General features: G+C 35.2%; 1 protein-coding gene across 1 annotated transcript in view; it reads left to right on the forward strand.

Moving 5' to 3' along the window:
- LOC138315818 (low-density lipoprotein receptor-related protein 5-like) overlaps window positions 1–23,103 on the forward strand; it is a 130,995-nt gene that overhangs the window by 49,199 nt on the left and 58,693 nt on the right. Inside the window, exons 3-4 of the mRNA XM_069257106.1 lie at window positions 6,570–6,702; window positions 6,914–7,088. Coding sequence (XP_069113207.1) covers window positions 6,570–6,702; window positions 6,914–7,088 — 308 coding nt within the window. The remainder of the gene's footprint in view (window positions 1–6,569; window positions 6,703–6,913; window positions 7,089–23,103) is intronic.

Here is a 23,103-nt window from a genome sequence, read left to right on the forward strand (position 1 = left end):
TCCACACCAGGTTTGACTGTAGGAATATTATTGTATATTCCACACCAGGTTTGACTGTAGGAATATTATTGTATATTCCACACCAGGTTTGACTGTAGGGATATTATTGTATATTCCACACCAGGTTTGACTGTAGGAATATTATTGTATATTCCACACCAGGTTTGACTGTAGGAATATTATTGTATATTCCACACCAGGTTTGACTGTAGGAATATTATTGTATATTCCACACCAGGTTTGACTGTAGGGATATTATTGTATATTCCACACCAGGTTTGACTGTAGGAATATTATTGTATATTCCACACCAGGTTTGACTGTAGGAATATTATTGTATATTCCACACCAGGTTTGACTGTAGGGATGTTATAGTATATTCCACACCAGGTTTGACTGTAGGGATGTTATAGTATATTCCACACCAGGTTTGACTGTAGGGATGTTATTGTATATTCCACACCAGGTTTGACTGTAGGAATATTATTGTATATTCCACACCAGGTTTGACTGTAGGGATGTTATAGTATATTCCACACCAGGTTTGACTGTAGGGATGTTATAGTATATTCCACACCAGGTTTGACTGTAGGAATATTATTGTATATTCCACACCAGGTTTGACTGTAGGGATGTTATAGTATATTCCACACCAGGTTTGACTGTAGGGATGTTATAGTATATTCCACACCATGTTTGACTGTAGGAATATTATGTATATTCCACACCAGGTTTATTTTGCTTCCCTGCATTAACTTGCATGTTGAGCGATGTGATAAGAAGCAGTTTAGCATATGGTAACATTAGAGCTAATTCTGTCTCTATATAAAAGATAGTGCCTACAGTTTCAAGTGCGCTATATCCCTAGGATTACTTCAGTTGACTCTAAGCAAATTGCCAATGCTGATTGTCACTGACAGTCTGTTAGTTATCTAATGATGTATACCATATTTGTTTTAATTAGCTCCAATGGTGCATAAAAGTTTAAATGGTTCATGAAGTTATAGGGAAATTGGGAACAATTACAACTAATACAGAATAAACAATTATAAAGTTTTATTGATATGTCTTGGTTATTGTCTAAAATTAATGATATCTTTGGTAACTCGTCTCATATTAATTGTTAAAAGGTTTCTATGTATTAAATCAATTTCTAATTGATGACAGGATCTAGTGATTTGTTGATTTGGTTCAGGTCAAATAAACAGTGTGGCCTTATGATAGCCACAAGTTTCATTGTCTGAAGCATGATTTATCAGCCTGAACAAGACAAATGTCTTTGCCCTTCTGATAGCCAAGTTTGGGTCACAACATGACAATAGAGGATAGGTTTTCTCTGACGACCTTTACTGTTAGGAGTTGACATTTAAATGTCTCAGCAATATTTAGTCTTGGTGGTTTTGTTCAATGATAATGCTGATTTGGTTATGTCTCTTGCTTGTGGGCAGTATGGAGACACAGCAGTCGTACAATGGCAAAATAATAAGTAAACCTATTGACAAATTGTCCATGAAATTGTCTCCCCTTTTTACCAGTTATCTACCCATATCTTCTTTGATATCAGATAAAGAAGCTCCATTGCCTACAGAGCATAAATGATATTCATCATTTGAACAATAATTGATGTTTAATCATGTATATATATGCCTAATTAAAACAAAAAATGAAATGAAATAATTTATTTCGCCTTTGGTGCACGGCAATCAGTACTTCATTCCATACAGGATATACGTGCCACGGAATTTTTTCCGGATGCAATTAATTATTTTTCATAATTTAAACTCACCTGGCCCGAAGGGGTGGTGAGCTGATGTCATGGCACCGCGTCCGTTGTCCGTCGTCCGCCGTCCGTCTGTCATTTCCTTTAAATCACTACAAGTCATTATAGAGTTCTGCATTGATTCTAACCAAATTTGGCCAGAAACATCCTTCGGGGAAGGGGCATAGAGTTTGTATAAATTTTGGCTCTGACCCTCGGGGGCAGGAGGGGCAGGGCCCAGTAGGGGGATCGAAATAGAGGCAAATCCTTTAAATCGCTACTAGTCATAGTGTTCTGCATTGAATGTAAACAAAGTTGGCCAGAAACATCCTTGAGAGAAGGGGAATTGAGTTTGTATAAATTTTGGCTCTGACCCCCTGGGGGCAGGAGGGGTGGGGCCCAGTAGGGGAAATAGAGGTAAATCCTTTAAATCGCTACTAGTCATAGAGTTCTGCATGAATTCTAACCAAATTTGACCTGAAACATCCTTGGGGGAAGGGAAATGGAGGTTGTATAAATTTTGGCTCTGACCCCCCGGGGCAGGAGGGGCGGGCCCAGTAGAGGAAATACAGGCAAATCCTTTAAATCGCTACTAGTCATAGAGTTCTGCATGGATTGTAACCAAATTTGGCCAGAAACATCCTTAGGGGAAGGGGCATATAGTTTGTATAAATTTTGGCTCTGAACCCCCGGGGGCAGGAGGGGCGGGGCCCAGTAGGGAAATAGAAGAAAATCCTTTAAATCGCTACTAGTTATAGAGTTTTGCATGGAATGTAACCAAATTTGGCCAGTAACATCCTTGGTTGAATGGGAAAAGAATTTGTATAAATTTTGGCTCTGACCCCCAGAGGGCAGGAGGTGCGTTGCCCAATAGGGGAAATAGAGGTAAATACTTTAAATCGCTACTAGTCATACAGTTCTGCATGAATTGTGACCAAATTTGGCCAGAAACATCCATGGGGAAAGGGCCACAGAGTTTGTATAAATTTTGGCTCTGACCCCGGGGGGCAGGAGGGGTGGGACCCATTAGGGGAAATTGAGGTAAATCCTATAAATCGCTACATGTCCTAGAGTTCTGCACAGATTGTGACCTAATTTGGCCACAAACATCCTTGGGGGAAGGGGAACAGAACTTTTATAAATTCTGGCTCTGACCCCCCTGGGGGCAGCAGGGCGGGGCCCAATAATAGAATTAGAGGTAAATCCTATAAATCGCTAATTGTCCTAGAGTTCTGCATGGATTGTGACCAAATTTGGCTATATACATCCTTGGGGGAAGGGGAACAGAACTTGTATAAATTTTGGCTCTGACCCCCTGGGGGCAGCAAGGGCGGGGCCCAATAGGGGAATTAGAAGTAAATCCTATAAATAGCTACTTGTCCTAGAGTTCTGCATGGATTGTGACCAAATTTGGCCACATAAATTCTTGGGGGAAGGGCCACAGAGTTTGTATAAATTTTGGCTCTGACCCTCCGAGAGCAGGAGGGGCGGGGCCCAATAGGGGAATTAGAGGTGAATATTCAAATTCCATCAGAAAAGAAACAATGAATCTGTATTCAGAACATTTCCTGGCATTAAAAACCAGGTGAGCGATACAGGCCCTCTGGGCCTCTTGTTAACTTGAAGTAAACTTAGAAGTTCAAACTTCTCAATGATAGTATGGTGTAAAGTAAGTAATTTTTGTAACTGAAGAAAATACTAAATCAGCTCCTGTTTTTGGTAGTGAAAAAATATCATTTGTCAGCGGTGGCGCATCTTTAATAAAGTCAGTGGTCAGTCTTCTCCAATGCCCACTTAGTTGCTTTGAAGACCTCCTATTTCCTCTGTTGACCGTTTTTCTCCAGTGAAGTGTATTATGGTTCCCTTTATTGTTTATTACCTCAAGCTCTTTCATTGGCTCTCTTTAAGGCTGTTTGTCTTAAGACAAGTCGTATCTTATTACGAGTGTAGATGTATAGTTGGTATTTTCACATCAGTAAAGAGATGTATTAAGGTACATTGTGGCACTTAAATCAGTATCTGTATTACTGTATATTCATTCTTTCCATTGGTCAAAATTTTCATGATTTTGACTACAATCAAGAAAATTGAATTTTAGCGATGCAAAAATTTTGCAGTCTGGCTATAAGGGTTATATATTATATTAATCCACTTGTCAATATTTCTTAGATGAAATTTTTCATGACCATTGCAATATCCAGCGAAATCTCAAAAATCTCTGCCCTTACGAAAATAACAATTAGTACGTTATATAGTTTTCTTTCCTTTAAAGGGGCAATTCGGTCTAAGAGTACATTAAAACTTGCACATATTTTGAAAAAAACCCAGTTCTAATGGAAATTAGATTAGTTGGTTTTACTGTGATATGCATGAAAAGCCCACTGTAGTCATTTGTATGTGAAATGTTCAATCGCCATTACACATAGCCTTGTATGCCGAACCCTGACTCTTGCCTGTGTAGTAAAGAATTTTTTGTCTATAACTTCTCAAAATGCTCTTACAGTTGTGTTAACATTATTAGATGCATGTTCTTGTCTAAAAATTACTTCATCAACTCCTCAGTGGTAATGTATTGCATTTGTTTAACATGCGTGACTTTGACTCAGGTAAGGGTACAGCGTAGATGTTGTACCTGCTTAATCGTATTGATCAACGATTTGGAATTTCAATGGTATTAATCATTATACTTACAATGTTGTGGAATTTGTCACTATTTCTTGTCATTTGCTTCATAAGGAATGTAGATAAATACAATTATGTCACATTTTGCTTCGTGGTTATGTAACGAATTAGCCTCACTGAATTGTCCCTTTAAGTTATAAAATATTTGCTACCAATTATGTTCCATACAATAAAAGATCTTGACAACTAAGATTCACTTGATCAGTTTTACCAGTTATCTCCCCTTATAGACATTTGCTCCGATAAAGTGAAGTGACATGATGCTTTATGCCAAGTTACCCTCCTGTTGACTTAAAGTTATCATGATCATTTTGATTTCACCTGGCCTTCTCTTTATTGATAAACTTTGATTTATTTCTTGAACGACAATAAAATTTGCAGCTATATCATAAAGTAAAAAAGAAATTATTATCCGTACAACTAATGACCTTCTTTATTTCAGCCCATATTCCTATCATCTAATATTAGTTGTCTCCTTATTGCCAGTCAAATTGTCTCTCTTTATAATCAGATGCCTGTCACATGTATACTGTTTCATTTTCGACCTTCACCTTTCTTCTTCAATTTTAAAACAAGTATTTCCCATCTGATAATGAAGTTATCTCCTTTGAGCCAGTTGTTTCCCCTTAAGTCTAAGCCTGCTTTGAAATATTCAATATTAGTTTATCATTGTTTGTAACCTTCATTGAACACTGTTTTAATTAAGGCATTCTTTTCGAAATGTTCTGAAGTTGATAAATTATTCAAGCAAAAAATCTCTAGTTTGCCATCACTCTACAGTGCCAACAGTTTATTTTATGGATGGAAGATTTGCAATTTATCAAACTCCAAGATCCATATATCTCTTACATTGACAAACTGCTTTTAAGGGGTATTTATCAAAGATGAAGCCTGAATGGGAGGGAAAAAAATAAAATGCTTGCTTTGCAAGTTTTACTTTGTAGAATAATTAATCTTTTAATTTTTCTTTGACATGATGATTTCTATAAAATGATTTATTACATTGGTAGTAGAAAATTGGAAGTAACATAGCATTACAAAAATCGGCACATTTACACGGTACAACACACTTCAGGATCAGAAAAGTGTAATTGGTTATGACAGACAAAAGTGTCGTGCCTGGCAACTTGTGGATTAAGTTGGTGTGGTACGGTGGTGTGCAGATATGATATTCTATCATCTCTGTTGTTAAATCAAGCATGTCATTTTAGAGCACAATCTGTCAATACCAATTAATTCCCTTGCAGGAACTCTCTTCTTTAGGAGGTAATTAAAGCAGGCACTAGCTTTAATCAATGCTTATCCTCAAGGGACAACAACAAATGATGAGCATGTTGGGTCTCTGTTGGAAGTGTTTTGGACAGCGTTGCATCTATGGGGCGTGGTGTCATTACTTTTAACACCAAACGAGATGTATGATCAGCGATAGGCTTCCACAATAACAGGAAGGGTATTAGGAGACATAGCACAGTTACAAAAGTTAACACTATCTTAAAGGGTACACACCAGTATGTAACACTTTATTACTGTTGGTGATGTGATGACGTATTTTCATTGAATAATATTGATAAATCAAGCCATATTTGGTGGGAATACATTTATGGTAACTGCTGTGTAAAGTTTCGGTAAAATGATATTAAAAACATCAAGTTGAGATACTTTCCCTGCTTCAGCTAGTAGACATGGTAAAAATTTCTAGGATTAATCCTCACAATTGTTTGATTACAATTTGGGCGTTAATCTTTTCACATTTTCCATAAATCCCCCGATATTTCTGTTGAAGCTGACACAATTTTGGTGTTGGAGTTATATATAAGCCCCAAATGGTATATAGTTTTTATACTCCTACTTAACATTCGCTAGGGTGACATGGTGGGATGCATGTACCTACAATAATAGAGCTATCATTGTCAGTATGCTTCAGTGAGATAGCACTACAAATTAGGTTTGTCTTTCAAAAGAAAATATATAACACAAATTTAAATTAAAACACATTTGCAAAACACATGCACAATTGCATTCTCCATTAACAGTTGTTATTAATATATTTATCATCAAGATTATATTTCCATTATAAAGCTACCATTGTACTTGATTTTGATGCTAATTGCCTCCATTGTTTTAACAGCCTCTTGCGAAGATTATTGGCCTGGCGGTGGACACTACAGACAATGTCCTGTTCTGGTCAGATATCAGCGCTGACCATCGTGGTTTATACACTTCTGATCTGGAGGGGCAGGGTGCTCGTCTGCTAACAGCAGGTTGGTGATTATCTAAAATAATAGATTATTGACATATAGTAGGGAGGGGGCATACCTCTTGAAATAAAACATATTGACCAGATTAAGAAGCCCTGCAGTCAGCCACTTTTTGTGGTTAATCTTGTTATTTGAATAAATTGAAACAGCTCAATGAAATGTATTTGAATGAAAATATAGAAATTAGATTTGATTTAATATTGGCTTTATACAGACATACAGGAAGTAAATGGACTGACTCTCGACTGGGCCTCTAATCATATTTACTGGACCGACGCCAAACGAAGAACGCTTGAGATAGCAAACTATGATGGCAGTGGGCGCAAAATTCTTGTATCCCTGACGAGTAATGAAGAGCCAAGGGGTATCGTGGTGGACCCTGTCCTCGGGTAAGTAAAAGTCTAATCAGGGTCACAGAGATGCTTATTTTTCAGAAGTCATGGGCAGAAAAAATTCTTTATTTGTTGTTCTTGTTAAGATTTTATCCTTCAGTCTAATTTGTTCACTCCTAAAGACACATTTGAACTGATCTGATTCTATGGTTGGAACAGTTCATTGACAATTTCAAGGGTGAATAGGATAATATCAGACAATAGTAATCTGACTTCTGCGCAGTTTGTAAACATTTTTTTGAGGAAGTCTGATGTTATACAATAGTCGATTTCATCACGACTCCAATGATATCTAATACTCGTTAGTATCACCTCTATGTCTGATCCAGAAGACAAAGAAGTAGAAATCTAAGACTCTGTCTGACAGAGAACAAATTACTAGCGGTAGTTCGGTCCATGCATACCTCTGTATATCTCTGTACCGTGAGATACAATGAACAATTCCTATATGTACAATGCCTGAAGAAAGTGAATTACACCACAAGATAGATGTTCCTTATAGCATGGTGGCCATGTACTGTCACAATATCAATTTGCTGCAGGACATTTGGGCTGTGGATCCTCACTAATGATAAAGCATGAGTCTGGGCTCCTCTTTGATGACTGTCAAGTTCTCGCTAGTAGACTGATGATTATCTATTCTTCCTGCTGATATCGCTGTGAATGTACAATACAAAGCTTATAAACACAATCAAATCACTAAATGTACTATATGGTGCTAAAATCGGAATGGATGTGCTTTCTGTATAAAGGGTTTGATTTTGTCATATGTATGATGGACATTAACGTATATTTTAAAATAGGCAGAAATTTCTTTCAAACTATATATAGCATTTTCTATGTGATAATGTATATGAACATCTATAAATCGATATGTTCCATATTATTGTTACTTTTGAAGTAGCTGTTGCTATATATAGCTTTATGATTTTGGTGTCTATGGTTTTTATATCCTAGATGATAATGAAACAGTCACAGATCTATTAACACATAAAACATTCTATCAGGCCTTTCAAAATCATATGTGTGTGGGTTTTTTTAATTTGCATATGTGTTACGCAGTAAAAAGGTGATGCATTCATGTAAATGAGTCCATAGGGACCACTGAAGTAGCTAAAACCAAGGTTTTAGTGCTAAAACTCTCCAGATAAAGGTTAATGTGCGGCCCACAACATTTATTTAAAAGGGTTTTTAGGGTGAAAAAGATACTGGTGTGCATTTCTTTACAAATAAAAAAAAAAGTGTTTATGTAACTATATACAAAAAAAAAAAAAAAAAAAAAAAAAAAAAAATCAACCAGAAACTAAATAATCAAGGGCTCAGTTCACAAAACTGTTTTCAAAATTGATGTTCAAAGAGATCTACAAACATTGCATAACAAACCACCAAGTTGCCATGACAAAACTTGCCTTCCTGGTCTGTGATTGGTGTGACCCATTTGTCATGTGATGCCTTTGTCAGCCAGAGACATCAGGATCCACCTCAGACGCTGCTTATTCCTAAATGTATTTTTTTTAAACCATCAGAATAACCTTGAATTTATTTTCTTCAAAGAGGCCATGACAGATGTTCAATGCAAGAAATTAGCCAAATAAGTAAAAGAAAAATTCAGTATAAAAGACATAGGATATATGGGCTTTACATAAATTTAACAGAATCACACGCATCATAGGACATGCCGAATCTGGATGCCATAGAGCTAGCCAAACAAAGTTACTACCAGTAACTACAGAGGAGTCTTGGGTTAATGATGGAACTTCTGAAGAGAATATGCAGTGAATTTTTTAGTTTTGAAAAAAGCCAATGAAGAAACAAAATGGTATATTTAATGCATGGGTTATTATCTTCTAGGTGAGCCTAAGGAGTATTACTTTTAAAAGCTTTTAATTTCCCCAAAAATTATCAATCCCAATGGCCAACCCATGACATCTTGATGAAAGTTATCTTTGATACCATTAGACTTTGCCAAAAAATAATTTTCAAATAATATACAAAAATTCATCAGAAAATAAACATCATTTAAAAAAAACAGATTAAAAAAGACCTTTTAATTAAGCACAAATGGAATTTTTCAGTCTTTTCAAGGACATGAAGCACTTCAGATTGTTTTTCTTTTCTTCGATAAATATCCATTAATGGATTGGAGGTGGAATGGCAGATCGATCTCTACCTAGTTTTAACTCAGACACCAAAGTTGTTTAATGAGCTCTTCCATCAGCTGAGTAAGCAGGAACAGTGTTGTGTTCACCTTGACGGGGGACGGTTCAGACAGAGCTCCTCTAACTGTTAATATATCAATCAGTAGTCTTAATTTGGCCTTCATTACATCACAAAATGAATTCCTATTTTTGTACATAGACATCTATCTGTAACTCCCAGTTCTTCAGAATTGAAATTGTCTGATAGACGCCACTAAGGAGAAAGATTAAATAACCACAAATCAACTGAAAAGCATTAGAATTAATTTAAATTGTGACTGGATTTGAGCCCTCATTACAAAGAACGTCTTAATAGGACAGACCTTGGCAGGCTAACGTTTATAAAACAACGACAGACTAGGACAGTCCTCGTAGACAGATTATACCTACAGGACATATAACACAATCATTGGTAGACAAAGCCAAATTACGCTTGATTCGTGATCGATGTATGTTTTACCTTAGTGTTATGGAGGTGCGTCAGACTGCACACCAATGAAATGCAGTGGACTGGGTGTTTGTCAGGGAACACCACAGTATGATGTTCTCGTTCAATTTGTAGAATTAGATTTGTGATTGCGGTATCCCAGGTGAAATGTCTAGATGGTTGATTAACAGAACAACTGTCCTACGTCTTCCAAAACAGAAGTAATATTTTCAAGTTTACCAGTTTAACTGTTTGTTAGGTTTTAATTGAATCTTATTTCCCTAGCAAAGTGAGGTGGTGCAAGAGTTTACACCCTCAAGGCTTCACTCACTTCCATTATAGAATCTCAGAATCTCACTGAAGGTCGCTCTCCCGACTCATGTAGGGAACTTAGAAATGGAAGGAAAGATTGTGTTGGACCAATAAGAAAGATATTGGTCATGAATTTAAGATCATAATAAAAGTAGAAATATAGTACTTATAATTAAAATTAATCTTCAAGTCTTGCCACCTGGCCCCGATTTCTCGAAACAAAGGTACAGACTTAAGTAAAAACTTAAGTTTTTCTCCTTCTGTAACTTATGTGAATCAAATTGACTTAAGTAAGTTTTTGACTGAAGTTTGTTTCGAAAAATCGGGGCCAGGTCTGCTTGAAGGACAACTGAACTTGTACCATGACCTTTGCTATTTATTTACAATTATATTGGCATGTAACGTCACAGGTTGGGTTGGGCTACCAATTTAGATCTAATGTGCATATTATTTGATACCTTATTAAAATCTTTAAAAAAAATGTCTTCTCAAAAACCAAAATGACCAGAGATATGATGCAGACCTCTTGGATTTCTATATGTATTTTAATGGTACTATAAAGCATTAGTGTGGTTGTTGTGTGTTGTATATGCTGAGTCCATACAAATGTCTAGTGATGTATGGAAGGAGAGGATCTCATGTACTTACACAAATATGTCACCATTCTACCAGCATCATTTTAATGTTTGACTGTCGTTAAACTTCAAACAAGTCATTTAACCTTAAGAACCATGATGGTTTAATGCCCTGCTGTTTTATTCCCTAACAAATTCCTTCAGGGCACAAGGAGAAACATCGATACAAGTATATAGATTATATATATATGTGTGTGCATTATCAAAGCCTGTGGCTTCTGTCTGCTGCAGTTGAAGCACTTTTGAGGTATGTGAAGATAAGGTTTTAGTATCTTTCAGTACATAGATGACAGTTAATATTGGCAGAAAGCTTCAGAGACGTCAGAATTCAGTATAGGAGCTGTATGGATTCAGAAGCAGTGGTGAAGCAGTGGAAATGATTATCTTATAACGTCGGTACATGTACATATTAACACTCTGGTTGGTGTCGCCATCCCTGTAAAACTGTAAAATTCATAGACCGCCAAGACACACAGCATTTAAGCACATTCTGATTGATTTATTCATCTCAAAACTTACTTTATGACGGGTTTTATGTGATTTTTTTGTGGTTACCCTGTTCAGTTATCAATAATATATTACTAGTATTTCCAATTTTTGCAGACTAGACAGTGTTCTTAGATAGAGAGGGTATATTGGATGTTTCTATGCACCAGGACATAAGTCACAATTAAGCTACAGTAGAGACAGTTGGACCAGTTTTGCTGAAGTTTATACCGATCAAGTCAAAGATTATAACTATTTTCCAAAGTAGACCTTGTTTTTGAAATACTTTGTGATGTTATAGAGTTGATTCCACATAGAATAACTTCTTCGTTCTTGAAATGGAATTTTCCAGAATTTCCTTATGAAGAATTTTCAAACCAAAATTTCTAAAATATGTTCTAGATAGAAGTCTCAATTGTATATGAAATCTGAAAATCAAATTTCTTCATTATAGATGTATATTCTGAAGAAGAATTTGTTCTGCATTATACTGTAATCTATCAACATTATAGTCCTTATTTTATAAGAATGCCATGACATCATGGAGAATTGATCTTGATCTATGATTGATCATTAAACTTTTTGTCATAAGCTTTGGTCATTAGGTGCCAACTCTCCAATTTCTCACTGTAGATCTCCTTCTCTTTGTTGTTATTTAAACCCATGATTGGTAGCTTATCACCAGGTAGTTTTCTCCACTTCTAAACCATTGTCACATCCTTAACTTTATAGGGCATACAAAACAAAATAAACCTTTTTTAGCAGCAAGGTAGATGATAATTTGATGCTTGAAATCATGAAACATTTAATCGTCATCATTGTTTGTGTTTTAATATAAGATTTACATGTTATTTGCAATTCCTAGATCAGTTTGCTGAGCCCTATAAATCATCTTTGTGTTTTAATATAAGATTTACATGTTATTTGCAATTCCTAGATCAGTTTGCTGAGCCCTATAAATCATCTTTGTGTTTTAGTATTTCGGATGAGTGGAATACCGTGTATTCCAGGAACTATTGACCTGGTCCCTTCGAGTTATAGGGGTTTTACTGTATATTGTATGTGTTTTAATATAAGATTTATATGTTATTTACAATTCCTAGATCAGTTTGCTGAGCCCTATAAATCATCTTTGTTTGTGTTTTAATATAAGTTTTATATGTTATTTACAATTCCTAGATCAGTTTGCTGAGCCCTATAAATCATCTTTGCTTGTGTTTTAATATAAGATTTATATGTTATTTACAATTCCTAGATCAGTTTGCTGAGCCCTATAAATCATCTTTGTTTGTGTTTTAATATAAGATTTATATGTTATTTACAATTCCTAGATCAGTTTGCTGAGCCCTATAAATCATCTTTGTTTGTGTTTTAATATAAGATTTATATGTTATTTACAATTCCTAGATCAGTTTGCTGAGCCCTATAAATCATCTTTGCTTGCGTTTTAATATAAGATTTATATGTTATTTACAATTCCTAGATCAGTTTGCTGAGCCCTATAAATCATCTTTGTTTGTGTTTTAATATAAGATTTATATGTTATTTACAATTCCTAGATCAGTTTGCTGAGCCCTATAAATCGATCATCTTTGTGTTTTAATATAAAGATTTATATGTTATTTACAATTCCTAGATCAGTTTGCTGAGCCCTATAAATCATCTTTGTGTTTTAATATAAGATTTATATGTTATTCACAATTCCTAGATCAGTTTGCTGAGCCCTATAAATCGATCATCTTTGTGTTTTTTATAAAGATTTATATGTTATTTACAATTCCTAGATCAGTTTGCTGAGCCCTATAAATCATCTTTGTTTGTGTTTTAATATAAGTTTTATATGTGTTATTTACAATTCCTAGATCAGTTTGCTGAGCCCTATAAATCATCTTTGCTTGTGTTTTAATATAAGATTTATATGTTATTTACAATTCCTAGATAAGTTTGCTGAGCCCTATAAATCATCTTTGTGTTTTAATATAAGATTTATATTTTATTAGGTCATCTGACCCAAAGGGTCAGGATGACCTATTGTCATCATGCGCCGTCCGCCATCCGCCGTCCGCCGTCCGCCGTCCGTAAACTTTTCATTCAAACGGCTTCTTCTCAATAACCGGAAGGCCCAGGGTACTCATATTTGGCCTGCAGGTTGCTGGGATGAAGGGCTACCAAGTTTGTTCAAATGAATGACCTTGATCTTCATTCAAGGTCACAAGGGTCAAATAGGCTAAAATCTTTAAACGACTTCTTCTCAAAAACCAGAAGGCCCAGGGTTCTGATATTCAGCCTGTAGGATGCTGGGATAAAGGGCTACCAAGTTTGTTCAAATAAATGACCTTGACCTTCATTTAAGGTCACAGGGGTCAAATAGGCTAAAATCCTTTAAACAACTTCTTGTGAATAACTAAGAGGTCTAGAGACCTGATATTAGGCCTGTGGCATGCTGGGATGAAGGGCTACCAAGTTTGTTCAAATGAATGACCTTGACCTTCATTCAAGGTCAAAGGGGTCAAAAAGGCTAAAATCTGTAAACAACTTCTTCTCAAGAACCACAAGGCCCAGGGTACTGATATTGGGCCTGTAGGATGCTGGGATGAAGGGCTACCAAGTTTGTTCAAATAAATGACCTTGACCTTCATTCAAGGTCACAGGGGTCAAATAGGCTAAAATCCTTTAAACAACTTCTTGTGAATAACTAAGAGGCCTAGAGACCTGATATTAGGCCTGTGGCATGCTGGGATGAAGGGCTACCAAGTTTGTTCAAATCAATGACCTTGATCTTCATTCAAGGTCAAAGGGGTCAAATAGGCTAAAGTCTTTAAACCACTTCTTCTCGAGAACCAGAAGGCCCAGGGTACTGATATTGGGCCTGTGACATGCTGGGATGAAGGGCTACCAAGTTTGTTCAAATGAATGACCTTGACCTTCATTCAAGGTCAAAGGGGTCAAATAGGCTAAAATCCTTTAAACAACTTCTTCTCAAGAACCAGAAGGCCTAGGGTACTGATTTTGGGCCTGTAGGATGCTGGGATGAAGGGCTACCAAGTTTGTTCAAATAAATGACCTTGACCTTCATTCGTCACAGGGGTCAAATAGGCTAAAATCCTTTAAACAACTTCTTGTGAATAACTAAGAGGCCTAGAGACCTGATATTAGGCCTGTGGCATGCTGGGATGAAGGGCTACCAAGTTTGTTCAAATGAATGACCTTGACCTTCATTCAAGGTCAAAGGGGTCAAATAGGCTAAAATATTTAAAAGACTTCTTCTCGAGAACCAGAAGGCCCAGGGTACTGATATTGGGCCTGTGACATGCTGGGATGAAGGGCTACCAAGTTTGTTCAAATAAATGACCTTGACCTTCATTCAAGGTCAACGGGGTCAAATAGGCTAAAATCCTTTAAACAACTTCTTGTGAATAACTAAGAGGCCTAGAGACCTGATATTAGGCCTGTAGAATGCTGGGATGAAGGGCTACCAAGTTTGTTCAAATAAATGACCTTGACCTTCTTTCAAGGTCATAGGGGTCAAATAGGCTAAAATCTTTAAACGATTTCTTCTCAAGAACCAGAAGGCCTAGGGTACTGATATTGGGCCTGCAGGATGCATGGATGAAGGGCTACCAAGTCTGTTCAAATAAATGCCCTATGACCTTTATTCAAGGTCACAGGGGTCAAATAGGCTAAAATAAACCTTGTGAATAACTAAGAGGTTGCCTTGATTCAATTCCTAGATCAGTTTGCTGAGCCCTATAAATCATCTTGTTTGTGTTTTAATATAAGATTTATATGTTATTTACAATTCCTAGATCAGTTTGCTGAGCCCTATAAATCATCTTTGTTGTGTTTTAATATAAGATTTATATGTTATTTACAATTCCTAGATCAGTTTGCTGAGCCCTATAAATCATCATCTTTGTGTTTTAATATAAGATTTATATGTTATTTACAATTCCTAGATCAGTTTGTTGAGCCCTATAAATCATCTTTGTTTGTGTTTAAATATAATTTTTATATGTTATTTACAATTCCTAGATCAGTTTGCTGAGCCCTATAAATCGATCATGACTTTGTGTTTTTATATAAGATTTATATGTTATTTACAATTCCTAGATCAGTTTGTTGAGCCCTATAAATCATCTTTGTGTTTTAGTATAAGATTTATATGTTATTTACAATTCCTAGATCAGTTTGCTGAGCCCTATAAATCATCTTTGTTTGTGTTTTAATATAAGTTTTATATGTTATTTACAATTCCTAGATCAGTTTGCTGAGCCCTATAAAATCATCTTTGTGTTTTAATATAAGATTTATATGTTATTTACAATTCCTAGATCAGTTTGCTGAGCCCTATAAATCATCTTTGTGTTTTAATATAAGATTTATATGTTATTTACAATTCCTAGATCAGTTTGCTGAGCCCTATAAATCATCTTTGTTTGTGTTTAAATATAAGTTTTATATGTTATTTACAATTCCTAGATCAGTTTGCTGAGCCCTATAAATCGATCATCTTTGTGTTTTAATATAAGATTTATATGTTATTTACAATTCCTAGATCAGTTTGCTGAGCCCTATAAATCGATCATCTTTGTGTTTTAATATAAGTTTTATATGTTATTTACAATTCCTAGATCAGTTTGCTGAGCCCTATAAATCATCTTTGTGTTTTAATATAAGATTTATATGTTATTTACAATTCCTAGATCAGTTTGCTGAGCCCTATAAATCATCATCTTTGTGTTTTAATATAAGTTTTATATGTTATTTACAATTCCTAGATCAGTTTGCTGAGCCCTATAAATCGATCATCTTTGTGTTTTAATATAAGATTTATATGTTATTTACAATTCCTAGATCAGTTTGCTGAGCCCTATAAATCATCTTTGTTTGTGTTTTAATATAAGATTTATATGTTATTTACAATTCCTAGATCAGTTTGCTGAGCCCTATAAATCATCTTTTTGTTTTAATATAAGATTTATATGTTATTTACAATTCCTAGATCAGTTTGCTGAGCCCTATAAATCATCTTTTTGTTTTAATATAAGATTTATATGTTTTTTACAATTCCTAGATCAGTTTGCTGAGCCCTATAAATCATCTTTGTTTAATGGTATTGATCAGGTATGATCCAGTAGGTAATGAAATAAAACTGATCCTCAGTCAAATCAAAGAGCAAGACTATCTCGTTTACGTGTAATGTTCGTTAACTCACCTGTCCGTCGTCATACTTAATCAAGGAAGAAATAGCAGTGATTATCAAGCTTCATTATTTCATAGACCAGAACTGTGTTATCAGCTGCTGGAGCCGCCGGTGGATATCATAATCGACTCCGATCATTCCCCTCTATATTGCTGCTAATGTATACATGTACTGCTACCTCATGACAAAGGGAACACCTGCATTGATTTGACAATTACTTTTTTGTTTTCGAAACAATTTAATTTAATTCTTTTAATATTTTCTTAAACATTGCGCTTCAGAAAAAAGAAAACATTTAAGAATGTAATGAACTGTTATAAATGATGAATCGTTAAACCTTATTACTTATAATTGCAATGGATTTCATCTTCCTAGGTATAGGTGTTCATTATTTTGTAGGTAAAATTTCATGTCACATGTCGAACTAAAATATATCCCTGTATCATCAAATAAATAGTATTAAACTATATATTCGTTGAATCGGAGAAATTTTCAAACACTCATTTTATGTAACACATTTTTTTTTTTAATTTGATATTGCTATCAAAAACCACTTTCATTAAAATTCAAAATGCTGAAAATAACAGTAATTGAAATGTCATTGACACAGTTTGAGACCAGACATTTTGACTATGTTTTGACGATTGATTGTGACCAACTTCGGATGAGTGGAATACCGTGTATTCCAGGAACTATTGACCTGGTCCCTTCGAGTTATAGGGGATTTACTGTATATTGTATGTGTCCAATGATAATGCTTTGAAGAATATAAAGTTGATCAAATGAACATAAAATAACCTTTAAATACTGTCCTTACCTTCAATCGTTCCCGTCAATCACTATCGTCTTTATTGATTTTTGTTGCTTTTTGTATTAGGACTACAGAAAAATCAATTGACGCTGATCTATATTAATACAAAACAAATCTAATTCAATATCTGAAGTACAAAAAGTCTATGTTGCTTCTGTAACATGTAAAATCTGATGGCTTTTATACAATCTAGATTCCGATTTTAAAATGAACTTCTGAATACCCTTCTTCATGTAATATGGAAATATTCAAAATTAGCATGACATCTTTTAAAATTTATGCTTATGGAGAATAATAACGGAAATCTGATAAAAACTGTGATAAGGCGTCGTAGCTGCGGAGGCTGAAGGACCCTGACAGACTTTGTATTATACACAATTAGAGCTTGACTCATCAGTATACGCTCTCGCACAATCAATAGAACGTTTGCTTGGAATACTATACCTAATGCATGCATTTATTCCTGTCTGTAAAAGACATATTGGATGATGAATTCATGAGTTCCATTGTGCTGCTCAGTGTACTATTTTATTGGTTTGTAAGTAAAGTTGGGAAAACACTGTAGGAGGTACAGATCTGTCCTATAATGGGGTTTTCTTACCTCAGTTATCTGTCCTTGATGAATTTTAAATGATGTACACAATTTTGTTTGTTGGGATGTCATTACTGTGAACTCTCTCTATCTACTTACTAGTTATATGATTTGGCTGTACCTGGTTTAACCAAGTGCCTGTCTTATATATATAAGCAGCCAATTTTTGTTGGTCCCTTAGATGGCCACTTTTTAAGGTTTAACTTTATTAAGGTTTGATATGAGATTAACTATAATTTGGTGTTTGTGTGCTGTGGTAGTTAGCCGTTCACCTTTCACCTTAGGGTGGCTCAGAGTTCAATTCCTGGCAGGCAGCAACTTGGAAAGGTGAAGGTGACATGGCCGATCACATGGTACCCTGCTAGCTTTCTACTCTTAAGACCTGCGCTTCCATCCAGACATTGAGAGTTTACGGTTTTATATTCATGTAAGTCATTAACATGTGTTGCAATCGATGATAAATGTGTACATGTAGATCTATGCATTGTCATTAATTTCATACAAACTATTGTAACAAATACATCACCACTAAGTAAATAGAAAAAGAAACAAATCAAACTGTATTCAGTTACCCTATTCCTTTAATTTGGATCTATTGCATGAGATTTTTTTTGACCTTGCCTTAAAGCTTAAGGCTTAAAGCTTACATAAACCTATTCTAAATTTCTAAGACCACATCAGTTTCATAAAGTCTGATGTGAAATTATCAGTTGGAAAGGAAATTTTTTGTAAGGTCTTGAGATGTAAATTATCCTTAAATACAGCGATATCCTGACGTCCCGTAGGATCTCACACTGGCATGCTGCTGGATAAAAAAACATATATATTGGTAGAAAGAAAGTTGCAAAAGAACCCTCATGTATACCTTTTGCTGACTAAATCACCTTTTATGTGGATTGCCTTAGCTCACACAGATAGAGAAGGTGTTTTTTACTATTGATTCTGTAGATCACCAGTAAGGAGTGACTTATTTACATCACAGTTGTCTCCTCCAACAAACACTATCAATACTGATCGTTCTAGTCAAAAGTGGCCTTCAAAGTCGTTGTAATTGTATCAAACTAGTGAATCTGATGAGCCAAGCATATACGATGGCTATGTTTCCACATGATGATTTTGTTATCTCTATGATCTTCTAATTTGTCCAAGTTTTGCGTTGTTGATATTACAAGATCTATAAGGGTTGTGCCTCAAGGCACAGCAATGCTATGTAACACGAAAGCTTCAGGTACATTCTCGATCAGCCACTGCCGTAAGACGGATGAACTTTTCAATTGTGAGAATTGATTATAAAGTTCTTCGGAGCTAACTCTTTTATGAGCGTGACTTCAGCAATTAACTAGATAAGTCTTCAGCAAGATTAAATAAAATCCTCATATAAAAAAATATGCTGTATTCTTTATGTCAAAGTAAGAGGCTGCATGTAGCTATGGAATGGTGTCTCAGGATTGCATACATCTAAACCGTTTAGCAAAGGCAACTCATTCAGTGCTAGCCCATTACACTGCCAACTTTGTGAACGTTGGTATTGCTCACAATGCAGTAAGACCTCAGTGCCTTCTTCATTGTAAATAAGGCTAAAGGTTTGGCTGTGTCAAGGAAAGTATAAGATGGCATCACTAAACATAATGGGACAACCATTCACATGTGGATTTTAATATGCCAAAATGACATAAATAGAGTACAATTTACCGTCAATAAGTTCAACCTTTCTGTTGATTGTGATAGCACAGAAAATTACACCACAACCACCAGAAGGTTGGACTATTCCAAGGTAAATCGTAATTTAGCCATGCCATTTTGGTGTCAAAATAGACATATTGGTATCTGTGGGGTTCCAAGGTTGTCACAAAAGCCTACTTGTTTTAAAATAGACAGCTTTATGCTGGTTTTATCCAACATCTGTTGACGTAACAAACAATCTTTTTTCTTGTCTCCAATAATTTTATATAGTTATTAAGACTTTCTTTTAGAATCATTAAATACTACACAGAATTGGATATTTTCATTGTCTGCTGTCAAATTTCTTATACCTTGCCGACATGTTTTTTTGAGAGTGGTCCATATGTACTTGGATGGATCATTCACACATTAGAAAGACAAAGTTATGCATATAATAATGTTTTTTTATAGAAAAGGAATGAATTTTATACAATACTAAAAAGATGTTTGTTCAAAAGAGAGTTATAAAAACATATGTCATAAAAGGGATAGGGTAAATATAAAGACAGTCAGAATTCTAAAACTGCTTTTATGATATTATAAAACAAAGCCATACTTTGAAGGGTGACTGCTATTCTATTCATGCATACGTCCTTGAAAAAAAGAGCGACAGAAATTTTATTTACTACATAATAGCCTTAATAGCATGTGTGCAGCAATTTCCTGATGTATAATGTGTTTAGCAGTTAAATGTGCATAAATATAAAAAGGAGAAGATGGTAAAAGAAAATTTATACTATCTAAGGGGATGTAAGCTAGCAGTTCTATAATGTAATGTTGTCTATAAATTTCAGGTGAAAAAAAAAACATCCTTTCCTATTTTCACTAGTGGCATTTAATTTGTTTTTCGTGAAATAATATGTTTTTATTTTTACCAATTAAAAGACTACATGATTTGATTAAAAGTTAAATGTTTTTCCTTACAGTCTTCGTTTTTTATTATCAATTTTCTAGACATGGTTATGTTCTGTGAAGAGGTCAGGTTGTCTCCCTTTTAAAGATGGTTATCTCCCTTGCAGAGTTGGTCTCCCGTTTAAAGATGGTTATCTCCCTTGCAGAGTTGGTTGGAAAGTTGATCAAGTCTTTTGAAAACAGAAAGGAATTTTTTAAGTGATCTGTCTAGTTGAGGGTTCGTCACCTTTGGACATCTTGAGATGTTTATTTCTATTGAAAACAAGGTTACTTAATTTTAGATGTGATTATCTCCCTTAAGGAGGTGTCACTTCTGATGTGTTGGTTATCTCCCTTCTATGGAGAGACCACTAGTCACTCCTAGAAACCCGTTATCTCCCTTTGAGAGGCGATTCACTCCCTTTCAGAGTTTGTTGCAGAGAAAATGTGATTGTTATCCCCCGCCCAACGAAGTTGGCGGGGGATATACAAATGGGTTCCGTCCGTCCGTCCGTCCGTCAGTCCGTCCGTACGAATGGTTTCCGGAGCATAACTCTAAAACCAGTAGAGATATTTCCACGAAACTTCATACACACATTGGTCTTATGGTCTAGTAGTGCCTTTTGCAATTTTTAGGTTTTCATTTTTTGCATTTTTTCTGTAACCATGGAAACATTGCTGAAAATATCATATTTTTGTACCAGGTTCGTTCCGGAGCATAACTCTAAAACCAGAAGAGATATTTCCACGAAACTTCATAGACCCTTTGTCTTATGGTCTAGTAGTGCCTTTTGCTATTTTAAGGTTTTCACTTTTTGTACTTTTTTCTGTAACCATGGAAACATTGCTGAAAATGGCAGATTTTTGTGTAAGAATCGTTTCCGGAGCACAACTCTAAAACCAGCAGAGATATTTCCATGAAACATCATAGACACTTTGTCTTATGGTCTAGTAGTGCCTTTTGCTATTTTAAGGTTTTCACTTTTTGTACTTTTTTCTGTAACCATGGAAACATTGCTGAAAATGGCAGATTTTTGTGTAAGAATCGTTTCCGGAGCACAACTCTAAAACCAGAAGAGATATTTCCACCATACCATCATAGACACTTTGTCTTATGGTCTAGTAGTGCCTTTTGCTATTTTAAGGTTTTCACTTTTTGTACTTTTTTCTGTAACCATGGAAACATTGCTGAAAATGGCAGATTTTTGTGTAAGAATCGTTTCCGGAGCACATCTCTAAAACCAGCAGAGATATTTCCATGAAACTTCATAGACACATTTTATGTAGGACTTCTAATTTTGTATTATAATATGCATGCAGTAAAACTCAGATATATCAAACTCAATTACTATGAACATTCACTTAATTCCTATGTAACTCGTCGCTGTTTAAAACAAATCAAAAATCGCACTGTTAGCTGCTGAACTTTGTTAAAGCTAAGATCAATTCTGGTATTTTTCAAAGAAGCAAATGTTTTCAAAGTTGGTTTCACTTTGTTAAAATTCTTCAATTGCAGTCGGGTTTTAAAATACTTTCCCTATACTCTTACTAGCATATAAAATTAATGCATTAATTGATTTAGCTCTCCATTGGCCAGGGATCTGAATGACTATGTCCTTGTTATTTTTATTATTTTCCTAAATTATTACTGCTTTAAGCTTTGACAAACTCTATCATAGAAGTTATACTAAAAGTGTTAATGAATATACCTAAAATGTTGCTATCAATTTTTCATAAAATTCTTTAGTTTTTGAAAGAAAAAAAATTTCAGGGAAAACTTGACCTTCAACTTAACAACCATTGTCATGAATAAAGGTCAATTCTCTAAACTTTATCACTTTATTGTTGAATAGAGAAACCATCACTGTAATGGCTATTTGAAAGGTTAAGCTTCTCCTTTAAGAAATTTTCAGTTGGATAAGGATATTTCGGGGGGAAAAATCCTGCCAATCAGTTTTGAAACATGCCTTTTAGGTGTGCCATTTTATAGAAAATTGCCCTTCCAACTGGGTGGTTTTAAGTCTGTTTATAGCTGGCATCCTACAGATATGTTATCTATTTCTTGATACCTTAATCCTCATATGGATTGCCATGTTAACCTGTATATAGACATGCAATGAAATTGAAAGTGATTGTTTCTGAAAACCTGCTAAGTGGATGATGGTTTTTGGCCAGGCCTTCACCAGAAATATGCTTCTTTTTCTATAAATATAAGCTGGGAGTCATATATCTTAACCTAACGACTTTGTCTTGAGCCAATGACCTTAAGGTAAAAGACAGAACTGAACTCTCCTGAGACACATTGTGTCCATATTGGTGATGAAATTAGTATCAGCTGGTCAGAAATCAGTGCTCCCTTTGGGGGCTATACCAAGTGGGTTTATGTGAATTTCTGATGTGTTACTTTTCTGCATGACATACTGGTACTCTTTAAACACAGCAGGTTTGTTTTGAGGTCAGTAACCATGACAAAAATTAGACACACATATGCATTTACATTGCATTGCATGTCTATCGAGAAGTAGATTGGCTGGCCAAGACAGCTATTTAGTGTCGATCTTTCTCCTAGACACTAGAGGGAGTAATGAAACACACAGGAAGTTGTTTTTAATGACCTCAGATCATGGGAAATACTTTTCTTGTATTCTATACTGTTCAATGTAGTCTTGCTGTTAAATGTAGTCCTCTTTTTTTAGGTTTATCTAAAATATAACGTCTCTGTGTTTTTGACGAGT

Source organism: Argopecten irradians, chromosome 2, assembly GCF_041381155.1.
Source record: "Argopecten irradians isolate NY chromosome 2, Ai_NY, whole genome shotgun sequence".
Classification (NCBI taxonomy): Eukaryota; Metazoa; Mollusca; class Bivalvia; order Pectinida; family Pectinidae; genus Argopecten; species Argopecten irradians.